Here is a 27,196-nt window from a genome sequence, read left to right as displayed (position 1 = left end):
TTTTGGACCTTTGTTGCCTTTGACTCCTCCCTCTTTCCCCGCCCAGTGGTTCAAACTATTCCTGATACGATGGTCAGTCTGTCCCATCCCAGGAGGACCACAGTCTCCCTACTCAAACCTTCTCCTTACTCATCCCCTAATTGTTTGGCCCCAAACCAAGCTCAGCTCTAGGCACTTAGTGAGAATACCTAAATATGTTTTCAAATAAGTGAACAACACTGAAGAGGAGATGGTTGAAACCCAGTTTATTAAACCAGAGGCATGCGTCACCCAAAGCCCTGCCTGCTGTTCCCCTATCCAATGCACACGTTTTGGCCTCATCCCTGCTTCCCTCTGGGGAGGTATGATCTCTGAGAAACTCCTAGGAACCAAGAGATTCCAAAGATCCTATAGCCTTACTCTCCAGCTCCAGGCCAATGCACAGGTGACCTGCTCACAGGTCCTGTTCTGGGATTGAAGACCAAGACACAGCTGGGGAAGGAAGGCCTGGAGAGGGGTTGGGGCTTAGGCCTGGAAGGAGTGTCTGGTGGAGGGAGGGGGTAGGCCCTCCACCTCACTTGTCTCTCATTAAGATAGGGAGGGACAACAGCAGAGCTTTCAACTCCTCCTCTAGGCCTCTCTTTCCTACCAAACCCACCTCACCAGAAAATAAAAGTGGTGGGCTTGGGTATCAGGTGAGGAAAGGGGGCTGGGCACCCAGAAGGAGGAAAGGCCACTGACTGAGGACCTCAGCTTCTGCCTGTTAGCATCCCACTGCCCCAGCTTTAGGAGTCACCAATCCCCAGCTCCCTTCTGTCTCTGACACACTTGGCTTAGTGTCCAGGACAGACCTCCATCCCCTGGGTGGGGGCTATCTCTACAGCAACCCCTTCCCTGGGGATGCTACTGTCAGCTGGGCAAAGGGCAATGGGATAGGAGGAGCAGGGGAAGAGAATGTTAAGGCTGCAGGGAGGGTCGAGGGTGCCCGGGTTGGGGGAGAGGGTGAGGCCAGAAAGAGGCAGAGCTTGTGATTCACAGCTTCCTTTGTCGCCACTGAGACAGTGCAAAGGTTACAATGCGCGTGTCGTCTCCTTGTGCTTCTCAGAGGGATGTGTGTACACAGTACAGACACCAGGGGAGAGAGTCCAACTCTTTATACAGGCGAAGGCATTCAGAGACCAGGGAGGGGGCAGAAACATAGAAGGTGGAACTTGGGGTGGGAGAATGGTTCTCAGAGACAAAAGGGGATGGGGTGGAGACAGACAGGGCTGGGGAAAGTATATACAGAGATATAGCAATATAGAGTCTGTATCATATAGAAATAGAAAGTGCAGATGAGGTTGTTGAGAGAAGCAAATGAAGTTGGAGAAGAGGATGTGGGAGAGTTCCATAAGAAAATTTATGGATGTGGCCCTCTACAAGGGCCTCCGGGAGAGGGACTAGTGAGGTTAGACACCAGTGCCCTTCTCCCTGAGCTGGACGTTAACCAGCCAGGTCTTTTATGGGATGGTGAGGGAGGGCTGCCTCTTGGGATTTCTCTGCAGCAGCTGTGGGGTGGGGGTGAACTTACAGGTATCAGGATGTAGCCTACAGCACCGGGGCCGCATCTTGACCCCATTACCACTTCTTAAGGGGATCCCTGACCCCCACGAGATTCCACATGGTGTGAAAGAGTGGGGCTGAGGTTTTAGTTCCTGCCAGGAGACTTGGGTTTGGGGACAGTCACTGGGCTGAGAGGGTCTCTTAAGGCTGGGGAAGCCTCCCTCCCCCACACTAGCCCTCCCCCTTAAGGTACATTCTCTGGTTTGGGGCCAAATTCCAGACCCCAGGGATCCCTTCCACCCCTCACTGGGAAGGGCCTTTGGTGTCTGGTGGCAGCAGAATGTAGGTGGACACTCAGATGACAGACAGCTAGACAGACAGAATTCAGGCTGGGAGCTAGGGGAGGCAGCATGGAGAGAGGGGCAGCCTGAGGTCCTTTGCCCCGTTCTCCCTTTTTAGTTCTTTCTTAGATTAGTTTTGTTAAACGTAAAAAGAATGGGATAGAGGCAGGGAGAGGACTCTATGGTCAAGACTCCTTCCTTACCACAGACAAGAGGAAAGATCTGCCCCGGAGTGAGGGGAGTCCCCAGGGCAGATGTGAGGAGGCAGCTGGGGGCCCCCTCGCTCTCCTAGTCCTCCCCATCTAGGCCTTTGGTTCAGCGGCCTGCGGGGCTCAGCAGGTAAAGTCCTCGAACGTGCCTCGGGCCGGATGGTGAGGTAGGATGTTGGCAGCGTATGTCATCCCGGCAGGGTGGCCCCGGAGGCTCTCGCACGGGTTCTAGGGGAAGGGCACAGGACAGGGACGGGTTATCCCTCGGAAGGGCTTCCGGTAGTGCTGGGGCATTCAGGAGACAAAGGAGAGAAGGTGGTGGCAGAGGCAGGTGGGTGGGGGTTGACGGGGGTTCCTGGGGCGGTGGAGGCAGGGGCGGACTGGAGGGCGCCCTAGCTCGCTCCCTCACGTGTCTTTTGACGTCGTCCAGGCTGAGGGCCACGCCCTTGTCCGCACTGCTCCTTTTGGCCTCCTTCTGGCACTTTCCTCGTCGGCACAGCTTGTGCTTAATGACCTAGGACCGGGACGGGGCAGATGGGCGGGCTGGACCCCGCCCCCACGTGGCCCTGCGCCGGGCCCCGCCCCCGCTTACCTCGTAGGCGTAGTCAAAGAGCTCCAGCACCGTGAGGATGCTGGCGCCGATGAACAGCCCCATCTGGCCCCCGATGTCACCTGCGGGGGCAGGGGCCAGGGGGGTCAGTGGGGTCAGGACGCCGTGGGGGCAGCAGGGTTTACTGGGACTGGGGCGGGCAAGTTGTATTCTCAAAGGGATTGGCAGCCTTCGCACAGAAGGATTGCAAAGCCAGATTCGGGTGGAATTTTTATTTTCTTCTCTATGCTTTTCTGCGTTTTTCTACCTTTCTAAAACGAGCAGGTGCTTTTCAAGAAAAATAATCGTTTACAAAATACCACAAAACTCTTAATTTCTGGGCCAATTTTAGGAGCATATGAAATAGTCTCCACTTCCATGCCTATCCCTCCCTCATGACCACAGGCCTATCTTTTCTCTTTTCCACTTTGCCCTAAAAGAAGGCTCAGTTCCCTTCCCTCACCACTTACCAAGACAACAGGGTTTGGGGAAGGGCCTCTGGGGTGGAGGACCCTCATGGGACAGAAGTGAGCACCCTGCTTTTGGATGATAGGGAGCCATGCCATGCCCATGGCATGGGAAGGGGACAGGTGCCATCAGCAGCTCACCCAGGAGCCCTGCAATCTCATAGGCCTTCTTCTGTTCAATGGTCTCATAGTTGAGGACTTCAAAGAAAATGTCCAGCACCAGGATGTTCTCCCTGCACAGGGGTTGGGGGAGGAGACCTAGGTTCAAGTCATATCTCTGTCTCTTACTAACCAGGTGACCTTAGCAAGGCAGCCTCTCTGAATCTCAGTTTCCATATCCATAAAATGAGACGCTGATGGAGATACCTGCCTTTTAGGATTAAATGAGATCGTATATAGGGAAAAATGTTCTGTACCATATGTAGTATGTATTAAGTATAAGGTGACTACTGTTACAACAATGAGGATGAAAAGGGAAGAGAAAGGGGTGCTTTCCTGCTTATTCTGGCTTGATCTTCCCTGCATACCCACCCTAGACTCTTTGCTTGCCTTTTGGACCTTCCCCGTGTTATCTCAACTTCCCCCTGCCTGCCAGCCCCCGCCCCCATCAAACCCCACTCATCCATTTCACAGTCCCAACCCAAGGGCCTTGCTGTACCCAGTCAGAGCCCTTACCCTATGTATTGCTCAGATTTGTTGAACTTCTTGGCCAGGTACTTGGCTGAGGCTTTGCTGGGGATCTTGACCATGGACAGCTCCTTGCCATAGCGGGTCAGGTTGCAAGGCATTTCACACACGCAGTACTCCTGGTCCTTCTCCACCAGGAAGTCTGCACTCAGCCAGGTGAGAGGTCCCAGTTGAGTGGTGCCCTTCTGCCAGCACCTTCCCACATGCACATCCTAGCTCTGCCCAGAGAAACCCTGGGCCCCTTTCTTTTTCCATGACCTGCCTGGATGCCAAACTCTGCCAACATCCTACCTCACCATCCAGCCTGAGGCATGTTTGAGGACTTTACCTGCTGAACCCTGCAGGCCACTGAACCAACGATGTAGATGGAGAGAACTAGAAGAGTGAGGAGAACCCCAGCTGCCCCCTCACAGCTGTGTCCACCTTGAGCTAATTCTCACCAAGCCTCACCATGGATATTTCTTACTCTTATATCTCACTTCCTCAGGACCCTCCAGGGTCAACCAGCTGAGGGGCTGATGAAAGAAGATGAAGGCCATTCCCAGGTGACCTCTGTTCATTTTTCATAGGGTCCTCTGAAGATGCTATTCTCAACTTTATTGATTATTATTATTATTATTATTATTACTTGAGGCGGAGTCTCGCTCTGTCACCCAGGCTGGAGTGCAGTGGCACGATCTCAGCTCACTGCAAGCTCCGCCTCCTGCCTCAGCCTCCTGAGTAGCTGGGACTACAGGCACCTGCCACCATGCTTGGCTAATTTTTTTGTATTTTTAGTAGACACGGGGTTTCACCGTGTTAGCCAGGATGGTCTGGATCTCCTGACCTCATGATCCACCCGCCTCGGCCTCCCAAAGTGCTGGAATTACAGGTGTGAGCCACCGCGCCTGGCCGATTATTATTATTATTAATTTGAGACAGGGTCTTGCTCTGTCACCAAGGCTGGAGTGCAGTGGTACAATCCTGGCTCACTGCAACCTCGTCTCCCAAGTTCAAGCAATTCTCCCACCTCAGCCTCCGGAGTAGCTGAGACTAGAGGCACATGCCACCATGCCCACATAATTTTTGTTTTGTATTTTTCATAGAGTCAGGGTTTCACCATGTTACCCAGGCTGGTCTCGAACTCCTGGGCTCAAGCGATTTGCCCACCTCGGCCTCCCAAAGTGCTGGGATTACAGCTGTGAGCCACCATGCCTGACCATTCTCAGCTTTAGTATCAGACACAAGAGAGGGTGCAGCCCAGTCCAGGAGTTATGTGAGACTTCTGGGAGCTTGACCTGAAACTCCTGTGCACATGGCTGGCAGCACCTTTTCCCTCCCCCAGACTGCCCCAGGCCAGGGGCGCTCACCCAGAGCAGGATCTGCACACTCCTTGTACTGCTCTGGAGTACAGTATGGGGCATCCCCTACAGAGGAGAAAAGACAATGATGCAGGATGGGGATTCAAGGGGTCTGGTGATGGTGGTATTACCAAAGGCCTAGAAGGTGTAAGCTGTGAGAGGATGGGAGGGGAGGACTGGTGGGCCCCCACGCTGCCCCAGAAGTGACTCGCTCCCAGTCTATACCTTCTAGACCCTTCCCACCCATCCCCGGAGGTGCAGGCAGGAACCGGGGTCAGAGAGACAAGAGCCAGATGGGTATGGGATGGGGTGGGCTGGAACTGGGGTTGGGAGATTGATATGGATGGGGAGCTAGTAAGGGGCAGTAAAGGCCCAGGGACCCCAGGAGTATGCTTGGAGCCCTGGGCCTGACCTGGCATGTGCACCATGCGGCAGTTGCAGTTCTCCACCAGGTAGCGCGTCTCACAGTCGATGCGGCAGGCGGTGATGCTGTAGGAGTCGAAGAAATCCAAATCCGAGTCCATGGTAACAGCTTTGCAGGTGCCCCAGGGCGGGGGCAGGTAGATGAGCTGCTGGGAAAGCCGGGGAGCTGGGGGAGTGCGGGGACTTCTCCCCAAATCAGCTTGATGGACTCCTCTGACAAGATGCAGATCTCTGGAGTTCTGCCCCCCTCTCTCTCTGCAGCCTCTGAAGGTCTCAGAGTTTACAGAACATTCTTGTCCATTCAATCACTCATACTTCGGACTAGCCAGACTACCACCCAGGTCCTCGCTCACCTGTCCTTCCCATGATTGATTGCCCACCACTCCATCTGGACCCCCCAACACCCCATCCCAGGACCAGCCTCCCATGGCCCTCTCACCCGCTGCTCCTGGCAGGCCACAAAGGTCTGGAAGCCTGGGGCCACGCCAAAGCCCAGCTGGTCGATGAAAGGAGGTTCGTCCTGACTATGGATCTGCACTTTGATGCCTGCTTCGAAGGACGTCTCGTCTAGGGGAATGAGGGGTGTGTGGGTTGAGAGGACTCCTGACTCCCTAACCCCCCTCAGACCTGGGGGCATCAGGCATCCTACCTCTCCTGGGAATAAGCATAGCATACACTGGGACTGGGGTGGGGGAAGTCTATAGGGTCCTAGCCCATCCCCCGGCCTCCTTCTGGGTTTACCAGTTCTGAGCTGCTCTGATGACCCCTGCATCCTACACACTTCTTTTCTTACCTGGCTTCTGCTCTGCATCTTGGTGTTTCAAATACTTTCTCCCAGAGTGTCACTGTTTCAGATGCTCTCCATTTCTCCCCCTCCCTTTCTCCCTTTCCCCCCATCTCTCTGTCCCAAGGCCCCCCGAGACCAGACAGGCAGGCAGCCTGAGAAGAGAGGGAGTTATTTATAGAGTGGTGGTGGCGCTGATGGAAAAGGATGGCTGGTTACCTTGGAGAGTAACTGAGCCAGGAAGGGGGAGCCAGAGAGATGTGAGTGTGGAAGTCAGGTAGAGTCAGCAATGGAGATGGTGAGATGCTGGGGGGAGAGGGGAAAGCCCGGGCCCTGCCCAGGTCTCACAGAGAAGCCCAGGAATCCCCTGGCAGAGGCTGGGGCCTAGAGCCATGCAGAGGGGCCCCTGAAGCGGGCGACATACCAGTCTCCCCCCACACAGGCAGGTACTCGTCCTGCTGGATGTCCAGCATGATTTCCAGCCCATTGCCTGTCCCACCCTTCATGGTCTTCAGCCGTGGCCGCCCATCTCGGCCCGAGTTGAACGTGTAGCACTTTCCATAGCGTGTGAAGACCTAGCGGGGGCAGAGTGGAGAGCCTGAGTCCTGCCAGCACCCTCTACTCACCAAGGGCTGTTCCTAGTCACCCCAGCTGTTGGAATCTCAACACCCTTTGGGAACGGTTCCTCCTCTGCAGCCTGTTCTCCATTTGCTCCCCTCTCCCACCTGTTTCCCACCCTTCCTTGCCCTCTGTGTGCCCTGGAAAACTGTTCCTGGTAGGGTGCATAGCCTGAGCTCCTTTGCCACCTGCATGGGCTTCTAGTCGGGTTTCACAGTTGGGAGGTATTGGTAATGGATCAGAAGGCAGGAGGAAAGATTGGGGTATGAATCCTTCTCCAGCCCTTGCCCCTCTGTAGCTCTAGTAGTGGCTTGTGCCCTCCATGATTACAAATCTTGTCAGGGATCCCTACGCAGCACTGTCTTCTTTTGGGCTTCTTCCGCCTAGAAGTGATAACGACTTCCTAGTACTGCTCACTGCCTCAGCCCCTCTCACTGGTTTTCTGAACCCTGCCCACAGATCTGTCAGCAGTCCCTTTGTTAAAGTCTTCAACTAAATCATCAGGTAGCTGTCTTTTTCCTGCCAGGAACCTGACATATGCATTTTCATCACCAGGATCCCAACACAGCCAGATCCCTGGCCCCTCCTTGGGACCCTTTCCTCAGGCCCAAGCTCCTGAGGCCTCTGAGACATATCTTCTCTTCTCCTAGATTTCACTCTGGGAATCTGAAATTCTGCTTTCCCCAAGACCCAAACTTAGTTTTTGTTTTTGTTTTTTTTCTTTTTTGAGATGGAGTCTTACTCTGTTGCCCAGGCTGGAGTGCAATGGCGCAATCTCAGCTCACTGCAACCTCCACCTCAGCCTCCCGAGTAGCTGGGATTACAAGCGCACAACATCACATCCGGCTAATTTTTGTATTTTTAGTAGAGACGGGGTTTCACCATGTTAGCGAGGCTGGTCTCAAATTCCTGACCTCAGATGATCCGCCTGCCTCAGCCTTCCAAAGTGTTGGGATTATAGGCGTGAGCCACCGTGCCCAGCCAAACTCAGTTTTTTGGTTTCCTGCAGCCCCTAGCCCTTTGGGTCTATCATTATTCTATTATCAGCAGAACCTGAAAGTAGACCCAGTTGCCATACCAAGGACCACGCTCAACCAAGCACCAGCACCTCTTCTCCCAGCACTTGGGACTGAGCCCCCAGGGCATGGTGCGAGTGTTAATGCTTTTGCAAAACTAGGAAGGCCTCAGGAGATATCTCAGCCCTGGGGGCTGTCTCCCCAGTCTTCTCCCCACTCCACGCCCCGGTGCAGCCCTGGTCACAGTGCTGATTAAAAAGCTGCAAAGAGAAAAGTAAACCAGTTATTCTTGGCCTTTTCCCCACAGCCTCCTTGAATGTCCCCAAGTTGGGGTGGCTGTGCTTTTACTACTGCTGGATGGTGACAAAGTCCACAAAACAGGTCATAAGGTGAGTCAACACAGCCCAGAGCAGGGGACAGACAAAAGAGTTTCAGGCCAGACTGGAGCAGCAATGGCAGTAGGTTACTAGGGAATAGGGTCTTTGTCCCCTTCCCCCTTCCTAGAACAGCCTCCTCCATTGCCCTCCAGAAAAGGAAACATACTGTTCTCCCCACTTTGTGGGTGAGGTCTAGGGATGAGGCAGAGAGAACTCCAAGGGCTCCTAATCCCCAGCCCCACGACCAGGTCTTGCGGCACCCAGCCACAGGCTCCAGGCTGGACATATGCTCATGCCTACACTCCATCCGGAGCTGTATGGGATTAGAGGTGTCTGAGGCCGGCTAGCAGCCCTGCCTTGCGCTGGCTCAGAGGACTGGGCTGCTGTACAATGAATTGCTGCTGCCACCTGGTGGGCCTGGGTGAGAAGTGTCTGCTCTACCCTCAGGCCCAGAGGAAGCCACCGTCCTATGGCTCCTGGCCTCCCTGAGGCCCAGTGGCCCAAACCCCCAGGCCCCTGTATGCCTGCAGTCATCCCATGATGCACCGGTATGATGACATCCCCTGCCCCTACACTAGGGAGGAGGTGGAGGACTGAGGGATGGGTGTGTGGGGCAGGGAAGGCCTGGTACCTGGGAGCTGGTAGAGCAGGAGAGCAGTCAGGCCAGACAGACCTGGAAGATGAACTTAGGAGAGACAGTGGGGTGCCAGGTGGCCCTCCAGCAGGGAAGGCCCTAGACCCCTGGGTGGGGGGCCAAGCAGGAGGACAGTTCCCAGTGAGAGCTTCCCCTAGGAAGAGGGTCCCTGGCCACTTAAAGCTGGGGAGAGGGATATGACTTAAAGACCTGTTATTTACCCTCAGACACACACACACACACACAGAGCTGGTGGGGGTGGGGCACCCGTAGGAGGGCACAGGAAGACCAAGCAAAGACGCACTGAAGTCCCTGCTGTGGGAGCTGCTGACAAGCAGCATGGTGAGGTGGGGGTGGTGGGGGATGTCCCCACCCGTCTACTGTCTCCCTCTCATTCCCTTCTCTTGTACCATCAGAGACCAGGCAGCACCCACCCCAGCTTCAGTCCATGGGTGCTAGTCAAAATAGTGATCAACTGGCCAGGCATTGGCGGCCACCAACAGATCAAAGGTTGACCTCACAGATGGAGCAAGGTCCCGGGCCCTGCTGGACCATGAGGAGGTCTTGGGAAGGGCAGGTGAGGCTGGAGGACACGTAGGGAGGAAACACCATCTCAGACAGACGTGTTTCAAGATTCTAACGGGAAAAGCAATGCTGGTATGGCCCTGGGAATATCAGCCTAGCTCCAGGCCCTGGACTCCTGGGTAAGCTCTGGCCTGGGTCAGCCGGGTGAGGAGGGGACAGCACAGTCATCAGCCCCAGCCCCAGCCCCAGGAGGTGACAGTCAGGGAGAGCCATGGCAGATACTCTTGGGGTACTGTGGCAGGCATGGGGCCCCACTCACCACTGAGAAGTTGTGAGGGCCACAGGGCCCCCCTTGGTAGGAGCAATAGAGCAGCATGTCCTCCAGCCGGTGGCAGGAGCGATTGTAGAAGCGGTGCAGGTTAAAGGGCTCCCCAGAGAAGGCCTCAGGGCCCGGTGGAGCGAGGGGCACCCCAGGGTCATCACTTTCATCCAGTCCCAGCATGGGGGCCAGATAAAGCAAGTCAGGGTAGCTGAGCTGGGACAGCCGCACGGCATTAGTGTTGCAGAGGGTGACCGCCGGGAAGGCCAGCTCCGTGGTGGCCACTTCGTTTAGCAGGGTCACGTGTGGGTAGCTGAGGTAATAAGCAACGCGGTCCCCTACCTGGCACAGGAAGGCACCCAGTGCCAGGACAAAGGCCACTGCCCACAGCACCTGCCTTGGTCCTGGACCCCCCTCCACAAAAATGTGGTTGGTGCCGTGGAGGGTGCAGCTGTTGGCAAAGGCCACCAAGTCTATGGGTGAATGCCTCTCGCTGGCCTCCTTCCTCACTGCCTCCTTTTCCTTCTCTTCTTCCTCCTCTTCTGATTCTGAGATGTCCTGCTGCTGCTGATGGTGGTGGGGACCCCAAATATCTCCCAAGGGCCTTGGGGCCTCCTCTCCAGAGGAGAATGACACAGAGCAGAAGATCCGGATGGGCATTTTCTCCAGGGGCTTCCTGGTGCCAGGGATTGGCAGGAGGAAGGGGGAAGGTGCCAGAGGGGAAGGCTATGTGACCCCGGGCAGAGTCCGGCAGAGCCAGCCGCCCAGCTTGTCAGTCAGGTATCCACAGCCTGGCTGGCTGTCCTTCCTCACCAGGGCCTCTGTGGCAGTGTGGCTGGGGCGGGGCATGGGAGGAGGACCAGCCTGCCCTGCCAGGGAGGGCGGGTGTCTGGGCTGATGAATAATTGATGGCAGTGGGAAAAGGAGGCTGATGGAGAGCAGGGGGCTGGAGCCCCTTTCCTGTCACCAGCTCCAGCAGCACAGAGAGGGTTTAGGACAGAGTGGAAACCCTGGAAAAGCCTAGGGCTGGGACTCCTGGAACCCACCCCTCCTAGTGAGGAGGGACCCGGCACCATCCTTTGCGCCCGCTGCCATGATGATCGCAGTGACAACAGTCCCCACCCCCCAGGACACATGTAACACATACTCATGCTCTCTGTCATCTTCCAGTCTGTTCCTCATCATGTCCCTCAGTGCCTGCATCCCAATTCTGGGTCCTCTCCCTTATTCTCCCCTCATCCAGTTACTCCTCCGGGATACCTTAGCCCCTCCGTGCCCCACCACCAGGCACTCTCTCAGACCTCCAATTCCAGTCCCCGACCCTGTTTCTCTTCCCCTCCCTCCCTGGCCCCAGCTCTACTTCAGGACAGCATTACCAGCCCTAGTCCCACCCCCTATGCTGAGCTGTATTTTGGTTCCTTTCCTCTCCCCTACCCCTCCTGTGGCTTGTGGGCCAGCCCAGGTTCCATTAGCAGCAGTCTCTCACTGACCACAGACTCATTTCTGACCAGTTCCTGGCACTAGGGGGAGGGACCCTGTCTCCTGCAGTGGGAAAGCTTCCTGGCAGATCACCACTACCCCTTTCAGCTTGCCCCCTGCACCCCTCAACAGTTTAGGAGTTCGAGGAATTCTCTGGTGGGTGGAAGAAATTGAGATCAGTGCTGGGGGTGGGGCAGGGGGACCTGGGTCAGGTAGAGAGTATTGGGAACCAACTTGGGGTTCCCGCCAAACCCTCAGCCTTGCAGACTCCCGGCCTCAGTCTCTGAGGCTCCCCTGCCCCTAATTTACCATTCCCTGCCCCCAGGCCCCTGGTCCCTCTGTGTGCTCTGATTACTCAGGGCCACTGGTTGAGGAACTTGAGCCACCAGCCAAGTCTCCAGGGCCAAGAAGGTGACCTGAGGGGAGGAGGGGAAGGTTGGGGAGGGAGGTATAGCAGATTAACTCTTTCTCTGCAGGGCCAGAGGAGGAGCAGTAGGGCTAGACTGGGGCTAGGTGGGTCTGCTTGGGCCTCCCCATTCCTTAAGCATCCCCTAGTCCCAGGCTGTGTTCCCCCTCCTCCTCCTCTCTTCTCCCTCCCTGCTCCCACCATCTTCCTTCTCCATTTGCAGAGACCCTAGAGTGTGTTGGGGATGGGAGGCAGAGTGCCAGGTTGTAGCAAAACTGAGTAATGTGGAACTTTTGGCCTCAGCTTTGCTGCCAGGGACAAAGAGGTCCCAGAATCGGAGTCTGGACCTCTCGCCCCCTCCATCCTTCTGCCACTGCCCTCAGATTGGGCTAAACAACAGCCACTGCCTTCCTCTTTTGCCTAAACAACAGCCTCTCAACTGGTCTCCCTGCCTCCCTGCAGTTTCTCCCCACCTTTAGTCCATGTTGTGTGACTCTGACCATTCTTCTGCTTAAAGACCTTCTCTAGCCGGGCATGGTGGCATATGCCTGTAGTTCCAGCTGCTTGGGAGGCTGAGGCACAAGAATCGCTTGAACTCGGGAGGTAGAGATTGCAGTGAGCCGAGATCGTGCCACTGCACTCCAGCCTGGGTGACAGAGCAAGGCTCCGTCTCAAAAAAGTAAAGATCTTCTCTCACTTCCCACTGCCTCCTGTGAAAATTTAGGCATCTCTTGTGGCCCCACAAAGCTGAAAGCAATGTACCCTCCACCTCAGGCCAGCATCCAGCCGCCACCACCCATCCCCAGACACACAAGGCTCATCCACAGTCCTGTGCCTTCCCTGGACTCCATCTGGAGAATTCCTACTAATTTTTCAAGACCCTACTCACGTTACCTCCTCCAAGAAGCCTCCCCCAACTCCACAGAGTGCTGTTAGTGCCCACCCAGGGAATAGACTGAAGGGTCTGGGTCTGCTCAAGGCCCTACAGCCATGAGTAATGACCAAGAGTAAAAGAGCAGGACCAAGAGACCATGTGTGGGAACAGGAAGCAAGGAAGGCCAGGAACACCCTGGGCAACCAGAGATAAGTCATTGCAGAGATGAGGAGAGACCCCCCCCCCCACCTTCAGCTGCTGTCCTCAGGCTTCTCCTGCATGAACCGGTGTGTCCTCTCCTGTGTGCATCTTTTTCCTGCCTGCCAGATCTTGAGCTCTCAGAGGGTAGGGGCCTCCTCCTTTGCATTCCCCAGGAAGTGCTTCAGAGAGGACTTCCAGACTTGAGTGGAGTGGGCTGAGGCTTGGGCTGAGGAAGCTGCAGCTGCCCATGCATTCCCACTAGAGGGCACTGTCCCTCTCCTTCAGATATTTTGGAAGGGGAAGTAGATTGATTTCCAGAAGGAAGCAGCAAAGGCAGTGAGAGCTTCCAGCTTGGGAGCCCCAGCAAAGAGAAGGGTGTGCATACACAGACAGCGCCAAAGGACAGTAAATTGGGTGCAACTGAATACCTCTTCCCTTACAGCAACCAAGACCACACTGCACACTTTCACATTACCACACAGACATACAGCCCTGGTGTGGGGCGACACACACACCCCAACACACACACACCCCAACACATACACCCCAACACACACACACACACCCAACTGCACGTCCTCTCTCCTCCATCACCTGTATGCGTGTTCAAACAAATGCTTATTCTTCTAACATTCTTTCTCATCTTCATCTTGTTCAAGTAATTGGAGGATGAGGAAAATGTCAAAGGGCATACACAGAGGGCCCCTGGAGAGGTGCCCAAGCAGACACACACACAGAGCTGCACTCAGTTCTGAACCCTCTGTCCAAACATGCAGCCCTCCCCATCCAGACCTTCTCTTTAGCAGTGTGCGCTGAGTGGTTTCTGACTTTTTCTGTATCTCTTTCTTCATTCCAGCCACCCCTTACGTCTGTGTAATGCTCCATGGTGTTTTTTGCTTTGTTTTGTTTTGTTTTTTTGACAGAGTTTTTCACTCTTTGTTGCCCAAGCTGGAATGCAACGGTGTGGTGATCTCAGCTCACTGCAACCTCTGCCTCCCAGATTCAAGCAATTCTCCTGCCTCAGCCTCCCGAGTAGCTGGGATTACAGGCATACACCACCACACCCGGCTAATTTTGTATTTTTAGTAGAGACAGGGTTTCTCCATGTTGAGGCTGGTCTCAAACTCCTGACCTCAGGTGATCCACCTGCCTCAGCCTCCCAAAGTGCTGGGATTACAGGTGTAAGCCACCACGCTCGGCCCATGGTTTTCAGTTGTTATCTCATGGGATCCTTATACAACCCAGTGAAATAAGCAGGTATGAGTAACTTCATTCCCATCTGACAAGTGAGAAAACTGAGCCACACCAGCCTATTCAAGTCTCAGGAAGAGCAAGAAGTGGGCTGGAGGCTGGAATGAGGTCATCTGTCTCCAAATCCCTTGCTTCTTCATTCTTTCATTTACTCATTGCCACAGTAGAGAACACATCATGGACCTGCCCTCATGGAGCTTACTATCGAAGAAGGGAGACAGACATCAATTCAAAAATGAAAAAAATAAATATCTAATTACAAACCATGACAAGTGCTATGAAAAAAAATATGGCTCTATCAGAGTGAATGGCAGAGGGACTTGACCCAGACTGGGGAGTCAAGGAAGCTTTCTCTGAGGAAATGATGTTTGAATTACAGTCTAAAGAATAGAGAGGAGGGCCGGGCGCGGTGGCTCAAGCCTGTAATCCCAGCACTTTGGGAGGCCGAGACGGGCGGATCACGAGGTCAGGAGATCGAGACCATCCTGGCTAACACGGTGAAACCCCGTCTCTACTAAAAATACAAAAAACTAGCCGGGCGAGGTGGCGGGCGCCTGTAGTCCCAGCTACTCAGGAGGCTGAGGCAGAAGAATGTCGTGAACCCGGGAGGCGGAGCTTGCAGTGAGCTGAGATCCGGCCACTGCACTCCAGCTGGGGCGACAGAGCAAGACTTCGTCTCAAAAAAAAAAAAAAAAAAAAGAATAGAGAGGAGGCTGGGCGTAGTGGCTTATGCCTGTAATCCCAGCACTTTGGAAGGCCGAGGTGGGTGGATCACTTGAGGCCAGGAGTTCAAGACCAGCCTGGCCACCATGGCAAAACCCCATATCTACTAAAAATACAAAATTAGCCAGGCATGGTGACACATGACTGTAATCTCAGCTACTTAGGAGGCTGAAGCATGAGACTTGCTTGAACTAAGGACGTGGAAGTTGCAGTGAGCTAAGATTGCACCACTGCACTCCAGCCCAGGTGACAGAAGGAGATTCTGTCTCAAAAAAATAAATACAAATAAAATAAAATAAAATAAAAATAAATAAATAAAGAGGAGTAATTAGGTAATGGTGTGTGTGTGTGTATGCGTGTGCGCATGTGCCCCTGTGGAGGAGGGAGGATATTTCAGAGAGAGAACAGAGTGTGTGCAAGGGCCCTGAAGGAGAGAGATGAGAAGGGGCAAGTGTAGCTGGAGAGGTGGGTAAAGGCAGGGAGAACCCAGGTCACTCAGGGTCTTAAAGGCCACAGTGAGGATTCTGGCTCAGGGACGATTAAAGACTCCCCACAGAAGGAGTTCAAGTGATCAGAGCTTTGATTTGAAAAGACAGCTATGGCTGCAGAGTGAAGGATATAGAGGGACTGCTGGGAGGCCTGTTGAGGAGCCATTGCAGTGGCCCAGTGAGACATGCAGTGGTGGGACGGCCCGTAACAGGGGTAGAGTGGAGATGTTTATGAGGCAAAATTGGTAGATCCTGTCAAGGCAGGTGAGGGAGATGGAATGTCAGGGATGATTTCTGGTTTGCATGATGGGGTGAACAGTGGGGTGGCTCACTAGATCAGGCACACAGGTAAAGAACTAGTTTGGGAGGTAAGATGATGACTTTGGTTTTGCACATGCTGGTTTTGAGGAGTCTTAGGGACATCCAAGGAGAGACGTTAAGTGGGAAATTGGCGACTAGAGCTGATGCTAAGAGGAGAGAGCTGGGCTGAGACATAAATTTGGCAGTTGTCAGTGTGTAGATGGTAATTGAAGTCATGAGTGAAGATGAGACTGCCCAAGAATAGAATATAAAGTTAAAAAAAAAATAGAAAAAAGGTCTGATTTGGCAGTATCCACTAAAGCTAAACAGAATCATACCCTATGACTTAACCATAGCTCTATAGCTAGTCATATGCCCAGGAGAAATGAGTGTATATGTCAACTAAAAAACATGAACAAGAATGTTCATAGTAGCTTTATAGATAAGAGCCAAAAACTAGTAACAACCCAAATGTCTAGCATCAGTAGAATGGATCAATTGTGGCATATTCATATAATGAGGTACCATACAGCATCAAAAAAGAACCAACCACTGCCATACACAACAACATGGATAAATCTCACAGATATAATCACAAGCAAAACAAAACAAAACAGACACAAAAGAGTATACACCGTATGGAGGATACATATACTCCAGGAAGTTCAAGAACGAGTGAAATTAGTCTATACTGATAGAATAGTGGTTAACTCTTGTGGGGTAGCATTGACTAGCAAACAGCCTGAAGGAACTTTCTGGGGTACTGGAAATGTTTTATACCAATGTAAATACATACCAGTGTAATATGCAAAATACTACACTGTAAGACATACCAGTGTAAAAATTCTTCAAGCTACAATACGGTGCATTGTACTCTCATGATTTAAAAGAAGATTAAAGCTTGGGACTGAGCCTTGAGTAGTGATGACACTAAATGGCCAAGTAGAAGAAAATGAACTGGCAAAGAGACAGAGGAGTGGGTAGACAGAGAAGGAAAACAAAGAGAGTATGATCGTCAGGAAAGGGAGTAGTTCAAAAAAGAGGTGGTGGGGGCCAGGAGCAGTGGCTCACACCTGTAATCTCAGCACTTTGGGAGGCCAAGGCAGGCGGATCACCTGAGGTCAGGAGTTTGAGACCAGCCTGACCAACATGGAGAAACCCTGTCTCTACTAAAAACACACACACACACAGAAAAGCCACGCGTGGTGGCACGCGCCTGTAATCCCAGCTACTCAGGCAGCTGAGGCAGGAGAATTGCTTGAACCCAGCAGGCAGAGGTTGCAGTGAGCCGAGATGGCGCCACTGCACTCCAGCCTGAGCAACAAGAGCAAAACTCTGTCTCAAAAAAAAAAAAAAAGAAGTGGTGAGCAACTATTTTGAATGCTATTGAGAGATCAAGAATAAAAAAATATATATATTTGCTGGATTTGGCAACATGAAGGTGACCACTGGCTTTAGCTAGAACCATTTAGGAGGGATGGCAATGATGGGGGAAGAAAGCAGCCTGGATCAGAAAGTGAGTTAGAGATGAGAAAATGGAAACAGTGAAATAAACACATCACTTTTAGGAACTTTGTAAAGGGAAGCAGAGACACTATAGGAGCTGGCAGGTGCTGTGGCGTTGAGAGACACATATGTTTTAGTTTTTATCTTAGCACAAAGACCAATACATAGCAAGTGCTCAGTATATGTTAGCTGTCGTTACAGCTATGTATTTTAAGACAGGAGCATCTTCAGCATGCTTCATTGTCAATGGGGTTCCACTTGAGAAGGAGCGACCAACTGTAGAGCAGGGAGAGACAGAATTAGCAGGAGAAAGATCTTAAAAAGGCAGAAGGGAATAAGATGAAAATTCTAGGTTGAGACTTTATCCTAGATAAGATGAATGTTCCCTTCTAGGGCTTGGTACCCAGAAGAAGGACAAGATCCTGTCTGAGGCTTCTATTTTCTCAGTGAAGTAAGTGGGAGGCAGGGTCATCTGCTGAGGGTGAGAGGAGCTAGGAAGGGTGACTGAGAAGAGTGGAGAAGTTTGCAGTAGTCATCAGGCAGAGCAAGTTGACCAGAAAAACACAGTGGGGTTGCCAGGCAGCACTGCACGCCCATTTAAGGATGTTGAGCATGTAGGCAATGCGATACTAAGCTGCCCTGGTGTGTGAGTTCCTCGGGGAGGTCCTGGCTGCCCTGGTGTGACCCTGGGGAAAGGCAGTGGTGGGTTCACCTAAGATAGGCACTTCGTCTGATGGTGCAATGAAAGGACAGAAGCATCAAAAAACTAGGCCTACTCAACTTGGGAACGGGATTCCTAGAGTCTCTTCTCTGCACCCTTTCTTGCCCTTCCTGCCTCCCCACACTGCTTCTCAACAGAGCACCCTCCTCTAAACACGTTCCTGCTCCTACAGTCATACACAAAGAACCTGGACTCAGAAGATCTGAAGTCAGGATCCCACTCTGTCATTTCCCAGCTGTGTGACCTCAGGCAAGTCACACAACTCCTCTGAGCCTCATTTTTCTCATTTTTCCAATGAAGATGTTAACAATTTCCTACCTACATGAATTATGAAGATCACATGAGCTAAAGTAAAGGGAATCTGTAAATTGCAAAGCACAACTGAAAGAGACGATTAATTTTGCGGGTATGTGCTCTGCATGCAACCAGAGGTTTGCCTGCACAAAAGCTTTCTCCCACGGCCACACACACCAAGCTGCCTGGGCCCCCATATACCTCCACATGCTTCCGCTTCACACTGTACATCCACACTCTACCCCAGACACACACAGAGGTGCACATGTGTGCTTGCATGCTTAGGGCGCACATGTGATGAGGGTGTTGTGAGGAAGTCTGAGATGGCTGCTGTCCAGGGCCAAGGCCACTGCAGCAGTCTCACCCCCAGGGATGTTCTCAGCCTGGCATGCTGGTATGACACCAACTAGAGACACACAGCACTAAGCTGCACAGCCGAACCTCCTGGGCCCACAGGACTGTCAGTCACACAGAGGGCATACAGAAGGGTGGGAAAGCATTTTCTATCCAAGAACTCACGGGATCTCAGACAGATCACAACTGGCCCTGTCTCTCCCTGGAGAGTGGCCTTGGAGAGCCTGGGGTGGCAGAGTGTCTGCCCTTACAGTTCCTTAAGGGAACTTCCCTTTAAGGTGAATACACAGCAGCTTCATGCTCATTTTTAAATATTCTGTGAGGAAGATGTCCAATTCCTGTATCCAGGTAGGCTGGCGCTGCACATCCATTACACATGGGGCAGTGTGTACTTGGCCAGAGAGTCCCAGAGGAAGGGCTGCCCCTCAATAAAGAATACTCTTACAACCTCCTTAAAGGAGATTGGGCTTAGAAGCTAAGAAGTGGGGCCAGGTGGAACTCTGCCCAAAATAGAGACCAGGAGCCCTAATGCCCAGTCCCATCCTCCACCCAGCTAGGCACCCCTTCTCATTCTTGCTGTCTCCTTCCAGCTTTGCCTCCCAGAATGTGCACCCAAGAGTCCTGACTGGGACATCATAGGTCAGAAGGTAGAGGCTTCTAGATTGGCCACCTCAAACATACAAGTGAGGGAAAGCTTGGGGGTGGGGGTGGGCAGGGGCTGGCCAAGGCTCTGAAGAATGGCCCTTGCCGGAGAGAATTGGCCGGTTGATTTAGTTAGCTGGGGAGACACCAACACATTCTATGAACCTGGTGTTCTCCGAGAGGCTGAGTTTGGCTGGGGAGATTGGGAGGACTCCCCCTGGATGTTGAGAGTCTGCTCATCCCCAGCATGTTCCCCCTTGTTCTGAAGCCCACCCCACCTGGCCTCCTTTAGTACCACCCCCATGGCTCTCGGCCCTGAACCTCCCATGCTGCACTTCACTGCCCCAGTGCAGGACCTGGCACACGGAAGTGGCACTGTCTGCTATGGGAATGAATCCAGTGGAGCTTAACACTCCCCTAATCCCAGCTTCTTATTCTGAATATTCTGTCTCCCTCACCATCTCCTGAGATTTGAAATTACTTTCCACAAAACTGAAGCACACTCAGAAACAACCTCCACCCACAGCAGAACATTCCAAGTTTCTCTGTGGGCCTCCCCCTCTGTCTCCAGGACACACTGGGCATGCAGTGGCCACACCTAGGAGTTCTCCACCAGCTGGGCAGTGACAAAGGCTCAAGACTAGCCCTCCACTTCCAGGCTTGGCCCCCAGAGGCACTTAGTTACTGAATTCCCTATTACTTTAGCCAGCAGCCCAGAGATCAATTAGCTTAGAGTAGCTCTCAGCTGATAGCCAGTCTGAGAGAGGGGTAGAGTCAGAAATGACTGGGGTCTGGGGAGAAGGGGAAGAGGTGAGAGAGAAAACTGGGCTACCTGAAGGATGTTTGTGTGTATCTGTGTCTGAGACAGAGGGAAAAGGAGCCATCTGAGACCCCAACCCAGGGCCCACCCACTGGATTCCTGCAACTGCAATGGGCTCTGCTCCCGTCTCCTCTCTCCACCCGCCTGCGTTCAGTTTAGGCACTTCCTGGGAGGGAGGAACAGATGAGAAGGATAAGGTAGGAGGCAGTAGCCATGAACACCTAGGGCAGGAACCCTTCCCCCAAAGTTCATGAACCCCATGAACCCCTCCTCCAAAGTTACTCTCTCCAGGTCAGCCTCTTCTATCCTTCTGCAATCTGTGCATGTTCCCCCTTCCCACCCGTGCAGACCACCAGGCCTCTGGGTGGGGCTGCCCAAGACCCCCCTTCCCCTCTCTGCACAGCAGTCTGGGCAGCCTCTCCCCTCAGCAGCCCCTCCACTCCCTGCCTAGCTGGAGGGTGCAGACCCCGGCAGTAAGGTCAGGCCCTTCCAAGGGACTTCTGGTCTGAGCTTCTATGGGGCAGCATGGGGTGTGGGGATGAGGGGTGAACCCTGGAGATGAAGAAGCTCCTTGCTAGTCCTGGCTCTTGCCGGGCGCTGCCATCCCTGGCTCTCCTGCTTTTAGATGACCTCTCTCTCCCCACTTTGGGTCCCAGGATCAGCCACCCACAGCCACCTGTCATTGCAGGATCTTACTTCCCTAGGTGCTCCAGGGGATGCCCGGGCCCCTTCGGAACCTTGCAGTGGGTTGTGGGGGAGGCTTCTGTGCTCATTCACTCCACCTCTTCCCTGGGAGATTCTGGTTTCCAATCCAGGGTCCTGAGAAGTACTCTTGTGGACCCCTCCCAGGGATTCTTGTCCCCCAGTTTCACCCTCCTGAGAGAGATTATGAGCCGCACCACATGCCCACCCCAGCATTTCCACTCTCTGCCCTCCTCTTCCTTCTCTTTCAGGCCCCAGAAATGAATTCCTGCTTCTCTCTCCCCTAGGCAAAGGGTCTAGGTCTCAGCGGAGGAGGGGGTGGCATAGGGCAGACTGGGCGACCATCTGTCAGCCCCCTCCCCTTGCTGCTGCTCAGCATTCCGGCCACATCAGCTGCTCCCACTGCCAGGGACAGATAAGGTGCAGCTGGAGGCTGGCACCAGCTGCGACTGTGCTCACTCCCCTGGCCCCCACCCAGATACCAGCAGACAGCTGCACCCCAGCCCCCCTCCATGGAACCCCTGCCCTGCCTTGGCCTGAGTGGCCTCAAGGTGGGGCAGGAGAGAGGAGCCGCAGACCCCGTTGCCTTGGCAACAAAGCACCCTACCAGGAAGAAAAGGAGGTGGCCGGGAAGAGGGGGCCTTGTAGTTGGGTCACTATGGTTGCTCAGGAGGCAGCTATTGAGACCTTCCCAGCCAGGTTGCTGTGGGGATACTCCCTGCCCTGCCCTTCTGTCTCTTCAATCCTGAAAGATTTCCAAACCAGTCCCTCCCGGATTCAGCTCAGGCTCCCCATATTCACCTCCACCCTCCCAAGCTGACTCAGCCACACCTGGGGGATGGACCCTGGCCAAATGCTCTGTGACCACCAGCTACTCCCTGGGGTTGAGCTGGATCCAGGAGCACATCTGGAGAAATACCTGTTACTGCAGATCCTCATCAGGGGAGCTGGGGTCTTTGAGTGACCGGAGCAGCCTCCCTGAATTGTCTTCTTATGCCTCCCCCAACCAGCCTTTAGAAACAGGGCTCTTATTGTTGAGATGAGGGTTGCCCTTAGAAATCTACAAAAGAGTCCACACGTGCTCCCACAGACTATATTTTGCAAATGTGTTGAGCAAGGTCTTGGACAGTGGGGGGTGGTATCCCCACAGCAATCCTGTTGGATGGGACCCAGCAGCTTCTTCCTGAGCCACTGAAAGAGCAACCAAAGCCCTAACCACAAAGCCTCTCTTCCCTCACTACCTCCTTTCCTCAGTGAAGAACCTCTTCTCTGAAGGCTGCAGAAGATGCCAAGATGGCTTCCCTTAGACCCTAACCCTATAGACAGGTGTTTTCTGTCAGTGCTACATCTGCCCAGGGCTTAGAGACACACTCCCAACACACCTCTGAGCCTAGCAGAGAATGTCAAGGATGTTAATCACGAGACTGAGGAGAGAAGGGAGAGGGTGGAGCATCAGGCAAGGAGTGTGGGAGCCCTTAGGACTGGGGAGCTGGAGGAGAGAGCCTGCCAGGCCCTTCTCCAGCAGGGAGGTGTCAGACATGGACTCCAGCCAGACGCCCATCTGTGTGGGAACATCCCTATGGGTAGAGCTCTTGACATGGAGAGGGGCTGGCAATGAAATCAACTAAAGAGAGCAGAGGGAGGGGTGAGAGGTTCGGGTCCAGCAAAATTCAGGGTCAGGTCTTTGACACGGGCTGCAAAACAGCAAAAACCTGGTCTTCCTTGACAACCCAGAAGCAAGAAGCGGCACAGCTGGGGCTGCAGGGTGCTAGCCTGTGTGTCTCTCCCCCGGGGTAAGAGGAACAACTCAGACTGCTCCAGAACTTTGTGAGCCAATCACATCTCCATCTGACTACTTAGAATGGTCCCCTCAGATGGCATGGACCAATCACATCTCAACATCTCCATCATCGACCAAACGTCTTAGCATCACCACTTGGAATCTTTCTGGACATGATGGACAGATGGAGCCTCAACTGAACACTTTCTATGGACTAACTGTGCCCAAATTTATATCTTAGCACCTCCTCAGATTGAGCCAAGCACTTCCCTCCCTCATCCAACACTACAAACCACTCAAACAAATACATTTTCTCCATCTTTCTCAGGGGCCCCTCCTGCTTGTATGTTGGGTGTGTTGGAGAGAGGGGGCTCTGACTTTTGCTTCTACCTTCACTTACAGTCCTATTACTCTTGGGAGCATCACTTGTGAGACTGGGAACCCTCTGGTCTCGAGCTCTGGGGAATCCAAGACTCTCCTGCTATGAAGAAGTAAGATAGGAAGGAAGTGGTTCTTGCATCTTGGCTAAGCTCCCCATCAGCTTGGCTCAGTAAACAGTGCAGTCAGGTAAACTTTGTCCAGCAGGATTGACAAAGGCCAATAAAACTGGTCTGCAGAGCAAGGCTTAAAGAGATTGGGAAGTCTTGCATAGCAAGAAACACTAAACGTGACCATGGTGCCATCCTTTCTGCACAAATACAGTTCGTGTTCCCATACTGCAGGAGGAAGCAAGCAAACAGGGAGAAAATGGGCAGGAAAAAGGGAGAGGATCTGAGAGCTGAGCAGGCATGGAGAGAAAAGGGTCCTGGAAAATAATGTGAAGTGGACACAATAACTCCAGTGTCCATAATATTAATTAAAAGAGTAAAGGACATTTTCAGCTTAAGGAGACATGAGTTCTAATCCTGAACCTGTCACCTGTCACTAACTGTGTGAGCTTGGGTAAATCATTCTGCCTTTCTGTGTCTCGGTTCGTGCATTTGTAAAATAGAGCTAACGTGATTATGTATCAAGGCGATTGAGGGGAGCCTAGAAAACATGTGAAAGAGTTATGAACATTGTCCATTCATTTGGTGTTATTGTTCCTACATGGCTCTGGAGCCTCTGGTCTCTTTGCCATCCGGGTCCAGGTCTTAACCCTCAGGAATCTGTGTGACTTGCCCAGGGTCGCCCAGCACATCAGATGCCAAAATCAGTTTCCCTACGCCCTCCCTGAGGTGCTGGCCTGAGGCAGCCACATCTGTGGGGTATCTCCATTTTGAGATGCAAAGGAAGCCTCCAGGGCAGCCATGACTGGGTGTCCTGATGGCCTTCCCTTCCTCAGACCCTGGCTCTGTGGCTCTTGCTGGCAAGCAGGGAACCTAACCAGTGTATGTGTCTATGTGTGGGGTGCAGATGGCACAGAGGGAGTTACTGTCAGGCTATTTAAGAGAAGGTTTCCCTTACTTGTCCTTCACGGTGCTTCTCAAACTTTAGTGTACACTCCAGTCACCTGAGGATCTTATTAGATGCAGATTCTGATTCAGTAGGTCTGGGAAGTGGGGTGGCAAAGTCCTGCATTCCTTTCAAGCTTCCAAATGATGGTCCTGGACCTCACTACAAGCAACAAGGCTGTAGCTTACCCACCTCTCTGCTCAGCTCTGACACCTGTGGCCTAGAAGGTAAGCTTGGTGGGTTTGTGGCTATGTCAGGCCACGTGCATTTGTGCATATATGTGTGTGTTGTGCACTGTATGCTCTCTTTCCTGCCATCATGGCTGCAAGGCTGAGGCTCAGGCCCTCATGCAGTGAGTATAAATGTGTCCCTACGCTGAACAAACTCCCCTTCTACCAGAAGCAAACCCCAGGACACACAACTTCCTCTCCCAGAGTAGCACCTGGAGAGGCCCAGCCTGCTCCTTGTCTCCTCCTCCTCCTCTGTGGGCCAGGCTGACTCACACCCCACACCAGGGGACTCACCACCTTGAAGTCTTCAGCACTGCAGACCTCTCCCCGGAAGTGGCAGGAGAGCAGCATGTCTCGAATGTCGTGCCCAGCTCGGTCATAGAACTCACGCATGTTGAAGGGTTTGGGTTTGAAGCTGCGGAAGTTGGCTTTGTCCTGCAATATCTCCAGCTGCTTTTCGTCTGCCATCTGTGTGTCTGGTATCTCATACCTGGGGCCCAGGGGTGAGTGGCACACGGGTCAGTACAGCCATCAGTGTCCCACACCCAACTAGGGTGATGGGGGCAGCCTCCAGCCCTGGGGAGATCAGGCCCAGGTGTGGGCAAGGAAGGAGAGCTGGGCATGCAGAAGATCTACCACATGGGTCTGAAATGACAGAAGGATCTGTAGTGGCTGCCCAGGGGCAGGGCATCCCAGTATATGGGTGAGAGGAAGCATGGATAAGGTGGGCAGAGAGACAAGGCAGGGGCTGTGGCTTTTATACTATAGTCTCTACCCTTTAAAGATGGTCTGTGCCCATCCCCCAGCTGACAAGAAGGTCAAGACAGAGTGGCCAGAATAAGGGTAAAGCTCACTCCAGAGAGGGTGACAATGTCTCATATCTCAGGCTGGGTAGGGGTCAAGCTGTTCTGGACTATGCTGGGATCAGAGGCTGGGTGTCCTTAATTGGGTGCTCAGCAGCACCCTAACTCCTCTGCTGTGAGTGGCAGGTTTTGGGGTAGGGGTGGGTTAAAGGGCAGGCTTGGCTGGGCTCTATGGTGGGTTAGGGAGGCAGACACCCTGACTGGAACTCACACAACTCCAGGAGCAGGGCTGAGGGAGGGTGGGAGCCACCCACCTGTTGTTGAGCAGGGCCAGAAGCTCCCCGGCATGATACAGGTCATTCTTGGAGACTTGGCTAAAGCGGAACTCGTTGAGGTTGCACAGCGTGACAGCAGGGAAAGTAAGCTGAGAGGCAGCCACCTCGTCGAGCTTGGTGACATGGTGGTAGTGGAAGTAGTACTGCACACGCTCCGTGCACACACACAGCAACACAGCCAGCGAGCCCAGGAAGCACAGGGCCCACAATGCCCGCTTCAGAGACAGCCGCTCGTAGGAGAAGATGTGGGCCAGGCCGTGCAGCGTGGAGCTGCTGGCGAAGGCCTGGATGCTCACCGGCTGGACGCCACCCACCTCCTCCTCCTCGGCCTTCAGTTCCATCCTTGTTGAGGGGATTCTGGGGGAGGGGAGAGGGACAGTCTGTCATTGTCCTGGGATGGAAGTACACATGGGGCCCCTCCACATGTGCCCATCCAGAATCCTCATCTCCAGAGGTCACCGACTCCTCAGGCAGAAGACTTCCCTGCTTTGTAAGCCCAGAGGTGGCTGACCAAGGGACACATCCAGGGTTCCTCCAAATACAGAGGAACAGGGGGTCAGGTCAGGCCAAGAGAATGCTCTCCCAGAGAAGCTTCCCAGGCCCGGGGAGACCCTAGATACAGTCATCCAAGATTGAGGGGGAAGTCCTGATGCACCCATAGGCAGGCGCAGGAGTTCCCTCCAGATGTGGGGTCACTCTGGGACAAGAATGTCCACCCCATCCTGGAGATGAAAACTGGCCCAGATGGGCTGACCCCAGGGTAAGGAGCTCCTCTCCTGGTCACGGGTATTCACAGGACAGGGCTCTGGTCCTAAGAGCTAAACTGGGGCCAAAATACCCCCAGGGAGGTGGCTACCTCTGGGGAGGGGCCCAGCCTGAGTCCTCACCTGCGGGTGTCTCCAGTTCTCAAATAAGAGCAGGCTGTGTGTGTGTATGTTGGGAGTGGGGGGTGGCGGGCTGCCCAAGGTGGATGTATGGAGGGGGGGCGCGGTTCCCTATGACAGCGAGCTGTCCCCCCCCCCGGCGCCCCCCCCCCCCCCCCCCAGTCCAGCTTCTCGTCGCAGTCAGATCCCCTGCTCGGCCCCCGCCCCCCTTCCCAGCCACCGAGCCGCCCCAGCAGCAAGGGAAATCCAGAGGGAGGAGAGTCCCGGCTTAGGGGTGCCGAGGAGCCCCGCGGCCAAAGGCAGGGGGATCGGAAACCCACCTGAGGGGGCTTCGGGAAGCCAGCAGCCGGCGGCGGGTCCTGGGGCGCTGGACCGGTCGCGGGCTCAGCGCCGAGTCGCGGAGGAGCTCATGGCCCGGGGCCGGAGCCCGGGGCCGCCGCGGCACGCCGCGCAGAGCCCTGCAGGGAGCGGCCCGCCCGGCCCCGCTCGGCTCCGATCCGTCCGCCCGCCCGCGCGCGCTAGCTCGCTCTCTCGCTCGCCTCGGCTCGGTCCGCCCGGGCTCGGCGCGGTGCGCGGTGCTCTCAGCCCTGGGATCTGCAGGGATCCATCGTCCGGCCGGGAGGCGGCGGGAGGTGAGGGGGAGGGGAGGGGGAGGGAAGAGGGTGCGCGTGCGCGCCTACGAGTGTCTGCGAGGCTGTCTCTGGGCCGGTGTGCACGCGGGGCCCCGGACACGGGAGCGGGACCCGGGACTCCCAGCGCAGCCTCGCCCCTCCTCGCGGCAGCTTTCGGCGGAGCTGCCTCTCTCCAGTCCCGGAGCCGTCTCCCTGCCTGCGAGGCCCTATGGCTTGTGTGTGTGACTCTGTGTGTGGTGTGTGTGCGCGCGCGCGCGTGTGTGCGCGCAGGAGGGAGGGTGTCTGCCCCTAGCGTCCCCCTCCCCGCGCTGTCTCCTTCGGATCGATGCTCTTGCCTCTTGCTGCTGCTTCCTCTGGTGGCACACACGCTCGTACACACACACACACACACTCCGAGTCACACTTGACTAATTCAAGCACTTAGCCCATATGGAGACAGACACACATACCGACCAGAGTCACAGCACACCATTCACAACCACACCCC

The 27,196-nt window shown here is 54.2% G+C and overlaps 1 protein-coding gene across 3 annotated transcripts; it reads right to left on the bottom strand.

Moving 5' to 3' along the window:
- Positions 1-219: 219 nt before the first annotated feature.
- ASIC1 (acid sensing ion channel subunit 1) lies at positions 220-26,712 on the bottom strand. 3 transcript variants are annotated; one of them, XM_023210589.3, is made up of 12 exons: positions 26,398-26,712; positions 25,173-25,550; positions 24,350-24,545; positions 6,786-6,936; positions 6,017-6,144; positions 5,567-5,723; positions 5,164-5,220; positions 3,803-3,956; positions 3,269-3,360; positions 2,664-2,743; positions 2,481-2,585; positions 231-2,299 (listed from the first exon to the last, which is right to left on the bottom strand). In XM_023210589.3, exons 2-12 carry the CDS (start codon positions 25,532-25,534, stop codon positions 2,195-2,197), a joined length of 1,587 nt encoding a protein of 528 aa, XP_023066357.1. In that variant the 5' UTR covers positions 25,535-25,550; positions 26,398-26,712; the 3' UTR covers positions 231-2,194. The 3 variants fall into 3 exon arrangements, with proteins under 3 accessions (XP_023066356.2, XP_023066357.1, XP_023066355.1); XM_023210587.3 differs by having other exon boundaries at positions 1,119-2,299; positions 3,131-3,360; XM_023210588.2 differs by lacking the exons at positions 24,350-24,545; positions 25,173-25,550; positions 26,398-26,712 and adding an exon at positions 9,851-10,510 and having other exon boundaries at positions 220-2,299.
- Between the last annotated feature and the right edge of the window lie 484 nt (positions 26,713-27,196).

The sequence above is a fragment of the Piliocolobus tephrosceles genome, chromosome 10, assembly GCF_002776525.5.
Source record: "Piliocolobus tephrosceles isolate RC106 chromosome 10, ASM277652v3, whole genome shotgun sequence".
In the NCBI taxonomy this organism is placed as follows: Eukaryota; Metazoa; Chordata; class Mammalia; order Primates; family Cercopithecidae; genus Piliocolobus; species Piliocolobus tephrosceles.
Note: the sequence above shows the minus strand (reverse complement) of the source record. Positions and strands in the feature narration are given on the sequence as shown.

Bases quoted from the DNA above. Each gene is read 5' to 3' on its own strand.
- ASIC1 (XM_023210587.3), bottom strand. From the start codon at position 25,534: ATGGAACTGAAGGCCGAGGAGGAGGAGGTGGGTGGCGTCCAGCCGGTG. The intron at 5,724-6,016 runs GTGAGAGGGCCA...CTTTCCCAGCAG, and splicing joins TGGCCTGCCAGGAGCAGCGG to CTCATCTACCTGCCCCCGCC. The intron at 5,221-5,566 runs GTCAGGCCCAGG...TCTCCTCTGTAG, and splicing joins CCGCATGGTGCACATGCCAG to GGGATGCCCCATACTGTACT.